Source organism: Theobroma cacao, chromosome 6 (assembly GCF_053813885.1).
Source record: "Theobroma cacao isolate CCN51 chromosome 6, ASM5381388v1, whole genome shotgun sequence".
Classification (NCBI taxonomy): domain Eukaryota; kingdom Viridiplantae; phylum Streptophyta; class Magnoliopsida; order Malvales; family Malvaceae; genus Theobroma; species Theobroma cacao.
The window spans coordinates 336,671-348,114 of NC_142644.1; the positions used below are offsets into that span (position 1 = coordinate 336,671).

The 11,444-nt window shown below is 30.5% G+C and overlaps 1 protein-coding gene across 1 annotated transcript; it reads right to left on the reverse strand.

Annotated features, from left to right (window-relative positions):
• Positions 1-1,273: 1,273 nt before the first annotated feature.
• AAE14 (acyl-activating enzyme 14) lies at positions 1,274-9,553 on the reverse strand. The gene is made up of 10 exons (XM_007022828.3): positions 9,237-9,553; positions 5,824-5,896; positions 5,336-5,504; positions 5,149-5,247; positions 4,025-4,122; positions 3,602-3,795; positions 3,134-3,261; positions 2,084-2,469; positions 1,769-1,983; positions 1,274-1,677 (listed from the first exon to the last, which is right to left on the reverse strand). The coding sequence occupies exons 1-10, from the start codon at positions 9,434-9,436 to the stop codon at positions 1,548-1,550; spliced, it is 1,692 nt and encodes a 563-aa protein (XP_007022890.2). The 5' UTR covers positions 9,437-9,553; the 3' UTR covers positions 1,274-1,547.
• Between the last annotated feature and the right edge of the window lie 1,891 nt (positions 9,554-11,444).

Below are 11,444 nucleotides of genomic sequence, written 5' to 3' on the forward strand. Positions count from 1 at the left end.
CCAGAGTAGATCCACCAATCTAAAACCAGAGTCTTCTCAGAGTTCATTAGAAACAACATTTGATGAATCACCCGATCTAGATGATTTGTATGAATTACTTTATTCTTCTACTGATGGGCATGTGAAGTCAGAATTGGATCATTATTTTGAAGACAAAATTTTGCCATTCATTAAAACTTTTGATATTTTGAATTGGTGGAAGACAAATGGGATAAAGTATTCCACTTTACAAATGATTGCCAGAGATTTTTTTACTATTACTGTTTCTACAGTTGCATCTGAGTTAGTCTTTAGCATTGGTGGGAAAGTGGTGACTAACTATCGAAGTAGGCTTAAATCATACACTTTGGAGGCATTGATGTGCACTCAAAATTGGTTGAGGAATGAAATGAAAGGTAAATAAACTCATTATATTTTTATTTCATTTCTTTTCTTTAGAAATTATCTATTATCCTAAGTGTTATATATATTCTTATTTTTTTTATTTGTGTAGGATTATGTATAACAATTGAAGATTCAATTGCCACGCTTGTTGACACTAACACGGAAGAAGATGATTGAATTGTTCATGAGCTTGCCTTATTGTCAATTTGTAATGTTGTTTAACTAATTGTTTGGATAATATTTTAGTTATTTAAGTTTATGTTGTTTGTTTGGATCTTTGTGTTTAGTTATTTAAGTTTTTGTTGTTATTTGGATATTTATGTATAGTTATTTAAGTTTATATCATTGTATGGATATTTGTTTTTAGTTATTTAAATTTATGTTTAAAATCTTTGTTTTTGATTATTTAAATTTAAATTTTATTATTTTTATTTTTATTAATTTTATTAGTAGTTAATTTTATGAAATACGTAAAGAAATATTATTGTACATGTATACGGGTTCGGATAATTGGATACCCATGAAAAAAAATTTAATAATTTTTTAATCTAATCGGGGTTTTTAATCGAGTTAAGGTAATTATAGGATAGTAAAAATGTAACAAGATTAAGATTATGGTAGTAACTTTTAAAATTATTGAGGTAATTAATAAAATTAGGATAGTTAATTTTTTATAGAGTTAATGTTTGAGTATCTCGAAATTATAGGATACCCGACCCGTTGGCATTCCTAATTATTTTTGAAAACACCTCAGCTATAAAGGTTATTTTTAAAAATACCCCTAATTAATAACATCCATCACCCCTTGTTTCACTCACCCATCTCCATTTATTTATTAATTTCTTTTTTCTCAATCAAAGTAAAGTTTATTATATATCAAAAACTGATATATAATTATGATTATCAATAATAAAAATCAATTATAAAAAAATACACAAACGTCTGAATGTAAATTAAAATAACACCTCAACCTAATAATTTATTTTTATATCCACGTCGACGTCGATTAAATTTTATATTACGAGTAAAGTGATACAAGATTGATAAAATTATTACTTAAATAGCTAATCATATATTACCTAAACTCGTATTTGTATTTATCTTTTTGTCCCCAAAAGAATCTAAAAGGAACTGGTCATTCTGATGAGTACTGAATTAAATTGTCAAAGTTTGCTAGGCGAGGATTGTAGCTGGGACATGACATCTCTTCTAACTTGGTCTCTTCTTATTTTTCCAGTTGTTGTTAGTGGGAATGGGGTCTTCCATAAAATAAATATCTTTGGAATTTTAAACCTGAAAACAGTAGCAAAGAAATAGTTAACAAAACCATATTCATCCAACACAAGTGAAGGAAAATTAGTTAAAGTTTAGCAGAGTGATATACCTGCTTAAGTTCCTTTCTCTACAATAATGTCGAAGAATCTCACTAGACAGGAATAGCTCGTTGCTTTGAACTGAGAATTTGGAACTGTTATTGGACCACTGCCAGTTATCTCTTAATCGGATACAGGCGACAACCATCTCTGTCAGACGAGGATCAGGAATTCCCACAACAATGGAGGAAATAACTCCCGGATGTTGATCTAGCACCGCCTCTACCTATATGATCAAACAAATAAACATTATAAGGTAATAATAAAGACCATATTTTAAGTGACAGATCAGTAAATGATATGAAGAGCTATATATGGATGCTTACCTCTTCAGGGTAAACATTTTCTCCTCCACTCTTGATTCGACCATTTGTTCGTCCAACAAGCCATAAGTTGCCATGGTCATCAATGAACCCGATGTCACCAGTGTCTAGCCAAGCTTCTTCAATAGAACCTGATGCATTTTCTGGAATTTGATCCCAGTACCTTAGCATTACATGTGGACCTCTAGTTAGAATTCTTCCAACATCAGAAGAGTCATCAAAGCGTATCTTTAAATCGACATGTGGAGCAGGCTTGCCAACACAGACCCCTCCTGGTTTGACTGGACTTGGATTACTTTTGGAAAACAACTGCAGTGATGTACCAGAGGCCTCAAGCATTGGCTCAAAGAGGGTCGTGAAGGCTAGAGAAGAACATGTCTCAGTCATCCCTTCACAAATTTAAAATGTGAAAGAGAATTAAAAGAATATTATGGCATTATAAATGTTTCAAGAAACATAAGGAATATCCTAAGTGTTAGCTACTTAACCCTGTATATTCATGTAAATTTACTTCTTGTCCTAAGAATGTCTACAGAAACATATGGCCTTGCTTGGACAAACTGTAAATAACCAGAAGGTAACTTATAAATTATAGCTAGTGTATTCATGCAAGAGCTCAATAAGGTGAATTTCCGCTTAGCATGTTCACATATGACAGTGCTTGAACTCGTAAATAGGCTTATTCACCTAACTAGGAATAGCCTACACAAGCTCATATGAACCTTAACCAGAAGAATGTATATCACATTTCTGAATCAAAAGTTGGCTCAAGTTAAGTATAATTTAATGAAAGTTGCTCACTCTACATGCCTAAGTTCACTCATTGCAATTTGATTGCAAACACCACAATGTACTTCATGCCTGAGTAGATGACTAAATTACAAATATAAATGTCAAGTATAGAGAGCTAGATTTTTATCACCTTTCTAGCCATAAGAAGATCATTGAATTGACTAAGCTTCTCCACAAACCATTAGGGTTGCTTTAGAAATGATTTGAGTAGAATATATCATGAAATACTTGAAGAAACAAAATTGAATAAGTTAGACCAACCATAAGCTGAAAGAAGCTTTGCTCTTGGGAAGAATTTGATCACATCTTTAACAAGGTCATATGATAGGCCTCCTCCTCCATTTAATATCTTCTTCACACTGTCTCTACCCTTCCAACTTCGCTTCGGCCTTAGAGAATATCACAGAACAGAAACAACCAGATCAAACAACCCTATGATAAAAAATAAGCATCACCATTATTTTCTAGATAAAAAGCTGTATATTTCAGGCATGGAATTAGTTAAAGTGTTCAAATAATAATGAATTTCAGTAAGCTGAACAAGAAAATGCATAGGTTATTTATATGAGACTTGGTCCTGGGGGAAAACAAAATAGAAAAGAAAGGCTATAAAATGGAAAAGAAGGCTACAGCCCATTTAGGGGGAAAATGAAGATAAAATCTCAAAGAGACCTAACCAAGAAAATTTTAATTATCATCATCTAATGGAAAAATAATTCTATTATTCACCTGATCAACGAGATTAGATCAGCCATTATCGCAGGGACAGTGATCAGAGAAGTCACATGGTGCTGCTCTAAGGCTTCAAGGGCTAGCCTAGCTTCAAACTTGGGTATGAAGACATGGCAAGCTCCTATCATTAGCATGGCCATGGCTGAGGATAAACCACCAATGTGGCACAAGGGAGCGGTATGCAAATAAACCTGGAAATAACCAGACAATAAAAAATTAAAGAGAGGGTTGTCACGGTGGAACCAATGGAAAAATAAAAACCAAAATAAACTAAAAGCACTTTTTCTTTAGCTGTGTGATTCCACCCAAACCATATAAGTCCGGTTTGGAACAACTATACTTAAGTTATTTCACCTCTTCAATCAGATCCTTGTAATTACAGTCAAAACAAATATACATATTTCTAGAAGAAAGGCGTACATCATCCTCACTGTAACCAACAATTGCAACTTTTGCCAGGGATTGTACAATTAAAGCTGTATGGCTTATGACAACTCCCTTTGGCTTCCCAGTAGTTCCTATAAATAGCCAAGAAAGCAAACACTAAGTTTTTAGCACATTTAAGGATGTAGGAAGAAATTAAAATAAAAATTTTACACTTAATATATAGTTAAGATGCAAGTTATGTTTCTCCGTTGCTTTCATTTAACAATGTAAAAAGAGAAAAAGGATGGAAGGGGGAAAATTTTCATTTAGAGTAAATAATATTGCTTAGAAGCTAATGTTGATTTCTCAATGCCAAATAAATTGCTATTCTCGACCAGGAAAATGATTTGCATTACGCATTACACCACCACATTTTCTCCAATGTTCAGGAAACAAGGCAAAGATGAGATATCTAACAGGTCAATTGGATCCTATCCTCGCCCATATTATCAGCAGGAGTCATTAACATCTGAGAAGTTATACCAAGCTTTTTACAGGCTTAATGCAAAATTTAAGCTCTAAACTGACCTTTGATAATGTTGCCTCTACTTTGTTGTGACCCAAATTTACTGGCTTATCATGGCACAGCATTTCAATTTTACAGTTCACCACAGAAATCTGACAACTCATATCTGCTTATAAAGGGTAGAAAAAGGGCCATGATGTGCTGCACTTATAGAAGTCCTAGTTTTAGAAACACAGGAGAAGTTCCAGGAAAATACTCATTGGTAGGTGGGTAGGCATGTGTTGAGATCAGTCCTCACACAATCTTGCTTTGGTGCCATAATAAGTATGGATAAAACCCCAAATCTACGCACTCTTTTAATGATGGAAGAAACAAAAGGAGCAGAGCAGAGCTCTTACTGGCAGGATTTCTTTTTTCATGAGGCAATGATTACTCAATTATGTGCAATAATACGTTATCTTGCAAATTTTCCTGGAGCGAAAATTTTAAAATGGAATAAAGCATACATAAAGGGGAAGGAACTTTCTTGTCTGCCCTTTACTGCCTTCTTTTTTTGGTGATTTCATAAGTGACAGAGAACATTCCTCCTTTAGGATACAATCATATTAACCATAAGTAAAACTTAAAAATAATTTACAAGTAAAACCAATACCTGAAGTGAAGCATATTACAACAGCGCCCTCAGGTGCACATGAATAATTCATAGATCCAGATCTTACAGATTGCTCCAATAGCATTTCCATTGTTAATACTGGAAAAATGAGGCGAAAGATATTATGGCAATTGATAAATCACATTTCTGACTTCATATAACATTTATATGTCAAGATAATACGTACTCTTGTATTTGTTTATAAAATCTGAGGAAGGGGAGCTTAGTGAAATATGCCACCTTAAAGATGGTATAGCATGACTCTGTAGTGCAGAATGCCAGTTGTAACAGCTCTCATCTGTCGCCAACATTTTTGGCGTAACAGTTACCATTGCCATTCTTGCCTCTTCAAAGCTCTATATTTTAACCGGGCAATGCAGTGCAAGAAACATCAGACAAGTTTAAGAACCATTCACCAGTTGCACACATCAGAATAGAAACCAACAAATCACTGTACTCCTAAAGAAACTCCAGCCTATTGTGACAGCAATTCCAGCTAATAATTAAGAATTTATAAAGCATAGGAATATCAACAAATACTTAAATTTTCATGAAGCTCCCAAAGAAACTCAATTTAGAACGAAATTTTTTTCTTTTCTCAAACAAATTTGAGAAACACTTAAATAACTGTAACAGAAAACAGTTAAGAGAAAACTGGTAAACTGAGATACTCACCCATCGATAATTCAAAGGAGCAACTATGCCTCCAATAAATGCAACAGCTAAAAGCCACTCTAGATACGTATCACTAGAACAGCATGGATTGAATGTCATAAGTCATAATTTCAAGAAAATAAATAAATATTTACTTATTTATAAGATAAACATTCAGTATTCCACATATGTTTTGGACCAACATTATGTTAAAATTTTTGGACTCAAATTCAATTACAATTCCACTGAAATTCTAATAATTAAGAAATAACCAGGAGAATAGGTTTATGCAGATATCTATTTTTGCTCAATTGCATATTTGCCAAATTAAACTTGTTCTTGAGCATGTGTTGCAGGTTAAACAAATAGAACTACACTATGAGATTCATGTATGGGAATTCTATCCTACAACTAATGGCATGGTTTTCTGAATAAACTCTCTGTCTCTAATGTTGTAGAAATCTTAACTTGGTGACTCAGATATGAAGAAGGTATGAGGTCTCCCACCAAAATTTACTAAAAAATACATGACTGCTACCCATGCATGTGGCATCTTCCACACAGGACACTACTTCCTCCTTCTATCACATCCTCTTCATAACAACCCAATCACTCTATAGTTTATATGAATGTAATTAATTATTATAAATTAAGTTGGCACAATTGTATTGGTTGCATGATTTACATGCAATACTTAATATATAAATTTTAAGTGCTAGCAAGTCCTATTAAAATATTTAAACTAGGATAGTGCCCGTAGCTATGCTATGAAAAAGATCACAAAAATATTGATTATGTTAGAGTTGATTTCAATTTGGTACCTTTAAAAGAGTTTGTAGAGAAAGCAATATTGTATTAGTCAACTGTATGAATGTCCGATTTTTACTGATAGAGGAAAAAATAAACTGCTATTAATTGAAAATAATTATTTGCTCTGGTTTCAATTACCGGAAACTTGCACCTACATATATGATTATAAAACAGTAAAATATTAAGAAATGAGAAAGTATATAACATGTACTATTAGTAGATTAAGATAAACAGTTATACAATATAAGGCAACCATATAATATAAAGATCACATCAATATAAAATAGTTACTAATTTATAATAATATATCTTTTATATATAAAATGAATGGCTAAAGATTGTCAAATTTAGTTGATTTATTTGTTCAATGATGACTATGTGCTATGTATATTAAGAAATGAATAAACCTTCTTGATTTTTTTATTTTGTTCAATGAATTTGATGAATATTTATTGGAATTTAAACATTCATGTACAAAAAAAATGTCTAAATACTATAGATTCAGGTTCATGCAGAATAAGAGGATATAAACAAAAAATATTATTAAATTGTAATTAATAAATATTAAATGAATCTATATTCTAAATATTAAAAATTACTGTTTTCAAGTTTTTTTTTACTGAAATAAATAAAAATAAAAAAACCCTTCAAATGTAAAAAAACAACACAACTTTGACATAAGGTGTAAAAGAAAATTAATTCAATTGAGAATGACAACCAATTGACCTAATTAGTTATCTTATTTAAAACAGAATTTATCCAAAAAAGACAATAATCCTATCAAAGGTTATTAGATGTATAATAAACTATTAAGAAATGAGAAAGTATATGACCTATACTATTAATAGATTAAAATAAACAGTTGCAGAATATGAGGTAACAGTATAATGTAAAGATCCTATTAATATAAAATAGTCAGTAATTGCTAGTATTATATGTTTTTTATATATAAAATGAATAGTTAAAAGTTATCAAATTCAATTGATTTATTTATTCAATAATGACTGTGTGTCATATATATTGACAAATGGGTAGACCTTTTTGACTTTTTTATTTTATTCAATGAATTGGATGGATGTTTATTAGAATTTAAACATTCATGTACAAAAAAGATGTCTATATACTATAGAATCAAGTTGATGCAGAATAAGAGAATATAGACGAAAAATAATATTAAATGAATTTATCTTATAAATATTAAAAGTTAGAAATTATTGTTTTCAAATATTTTTTACTAAAATAAATAAAAGAAAAAAAAACCCTTCAAATGTCCAAAGCAATGTAGTTTTGACATAAGGTGTAAAAAAAATTAATTTAATTAAGAATGACAAATGTCAATTAATTGACTCAATCAATTATCCTACTTTTATATAACGAATTGGATGTATATTTATTAAAATTTAAACATTTAAGTATAAAAGAGATATCTATATACTATAGATTAAGGTTCATGCAGAATAAGAGAATATAGATAAAAAATAATATTAAATTATAATTGATAAATATTAAGTATTTTTTATTAAAATAAATAAAAGTAAAAAAAAAAAAAAAAAACCCTTCAAATGTCAAAAACAACTTATTTTTGACATAAGGTGTAAAAAAAATTAATTCAATAGAAAATGAAATGTTAAAAAAATATAAAGGAGTTCTAATTGAATGACACTTGTCATTCAATTGAAGACTCAATTGAAAAAAATTAAAAGAAATTGAAACATCCAACTTTTATATATATTATAGAATTGAAGACTCAATTGAAAAAAAATTGAAAGAAATTGAAATATCCTATTTTTATATATATTATAGATATGTTAGATGTATAGAGTATTAAAGTAAGCTAGATTAGTTAAATGTGTCAATGAGAATTATTTACAAGTTAGGCAGGTCAACCTGCATTAAACATGCACATTTTTGTGTCATAATTGAGTTGCACGACTATGACACGAACACATTATGCAATACCCAAACTTAATTTCACATTATCAGGTTCTATCACAAACCCACATGGGATCTACCTACGAATGGAACAGTTTTTAAGTCTGTACAAATGTTATGTTTTAATTAATAATTGTAGCACCCCTTAGTTTAATTTAAGGGTGCGAAATTTCCTTGCAAAAACCAACACAAGCATCAAAGAAATAACACATAGATTCTATTTAAAATAATACCATGCTTACTTCACATACATCAACTTGATGTGTCCATTGAAATATAAAATCATTCCATAGTCGTATTTTCAGCGTGCAGCCCAATATGGAGAAAGAGATTGAAACAATGAAGGTGGCAAAACTCAAATTCATGACGTTTTGGCTCTGTATTTTAACAGAATCACAAGATTTTCCAAATCCATTTACTATTAATATACAAACTCTTAGCATAATGCATTATATTTAATTTTGCATGCTAATGTCAGTGCGTTTGCATCAAAATTAAAAAATAGCATTCCAAACCTCACACGGTCAACAAAAGATAACCCAAGACTGCGTTTGGCGTGAAAAAAAAAAAAAAAAGAGCATTTCCGGAACCGTGATTGAGAAAAAAAAAGCAAAAACAGAAACAAAAGTGCTTCAAGATTTGAACTTGAAAATTTCCATAAAACAAATTTAGGCAAGTATATAAATAAGAACCTGTTGAAAGCAGAGATGGCAACAACGTCGCCGTTTCGGAGGCCGAGATGGAGCAGGGCGCGAGCCAGACTGAGCACGCACTCGACCAGCTGGTGGCCTGTTTTTTGGCGGTCGCCTCTGATTGTCACCACGGAGTTCCGTTTTTCGGTGGTGAGGCGGCTGAAGCACTGGCAAATGTGGGCCTCGGAGTAAAATCCCATCTCGACGGAAGGCGAAAATCGAGAATTCGGCGTTTCGACTTCGTGAAAATGAAGGAAACTCTGTTTCTTCTTTGCGTTTTGGACGAAAGAACGGTTGGAACGAGAAAGTGCGGTTCAGCTTATCTTAAAATGAGATGAAAGTGCTCCTGTCCCCGTGCTGTGATGTTAGGCATTTCACCGTTTGGACGTTGCAAATTGCAATTGTCACTTCTAATCGGAAAGCAAGTTTAGAATCATATATATTTAATTTAATTAACAAAATATTTATTTTAAATTGAATAATGAAAATTTTTAAATAGGATAATCAATAATGAAAGAGGACTCAACAAATTAATAAATTTATTTTTAAAAAAGACTCATGGTTGATATTTTATTTCATATTTAATTGTCATTTTTTATTCGAATTTGAAAGTAAGTCATCAGTGTTAAGTTTATTTTCTAAACTTGATAAGTTTCATTTTTTTCTAATACATTTACAACATTATATTATAATTTATAAAATTGAATTTTCAAGTTGGGTTGAATCGAGTGGGAGAGTTTTTAATCAAGTATCCACCAAATAAATGATTTTAGATAATTAATAGATATAATTACTCGGTTTCGATTAAATTATACTAGTTAGAATAAGATTAACAATTTACTTAAATTTCGAATACCTCAATAATAATTAATTTTAACTATTTCAAAATAAATGAATATTTTATTTTTGTCAAATAATAAAATTTTTTTATATTTAACAGAAAAGGGATTCAAATTTTATTTTTTTAAAAGAGAAAATGCGCGAACTGTTGAATAATAATTAAAATAAACAAATGAAAGATTTAGGCATCTTAACTTAGCAAATTAATAAAGAGATAATAATAATTGCCAGCCTTATAACAGAACTGCCACTGATGGTTGCATTTAAGTTATCCAGCTTTAATAATGGAAACTAAGCAACTAGCAAATAAAGAAATGAAAATAGGTAATGAAATTAATCATACAGATACAGATAAGCTGGCTCGTTCTTTCAGCCATGCAAAAAATGGCGCCGAAAACAAGGTCCACATTTTCCCTGGTTTCACCAATCAACATATGGCCCATTCCAGGAAAAGTGTTCAATGTTTTGTCCTTGCTCCACTGATTCATACACTAACCGAGCAGACCAACAGTGGCACACGACATCATCTTCCCCGTGCACCATCAGCATGGGCACCTCCAGGCCATGGTATCAATCTGATAAGAAGTTGGTGATTGAAGATCAAGGAGAGAAACTATCAACTGGGTTGAAGAATTTAAGAAGAAAGGAAAGGAGCACGTGTGATTGTGAATTACATGCTTTGTAATAACAATATACTTGTGTTATTTATTGTTACTTTTATACTTACTGTTTATTAAACTGTAAAAATATCAGTTAGTTAATTGTTTAGTTACTTTTATACTTACTGTTTAGTTAGTTGACTTTCTTCACCCGAGTTTGTTGAAAAAATAGAGTATAAATATTCTGCTGTACAGCTTCTATTTTGTAATGAAAAATAGCTTGAAGCTTGACAATTCTCTTTCACAAATAGTACACTTTCAACACAAATACCTTCAGAAGAAATTACATTAGTTAAAGTATCGGTACTTTATAATTAGATATGTACTCTGCATTACTTGATTCGATTAAATAAAATTAAGTTACTTTATAATTAAGTTTGAGCAATAAAAGTACTATTTATCATGAACTCAAATAAATGTTAGAAAATGGTCCTAGATACCCACTATTTAAATTCGATTATAAATAATAAATTTAATATTAAATTTTATTATATATATTATTTATAAATATTTTATAATTAATATAATACTTATTAAAATTCATTTTGTGTCAAATCTAAGAGCCCCACTAGGATGCATTTAAAATGAAAAAAAAAAAAAGGAGTTTGGTTGATGAAATCATTCAATTGATGGTCACGTTTTTATTGATAGTTGATTACATTAAAAACAATTAAAGATTATAAACATTTTTAATGAAAATGTAAATGCT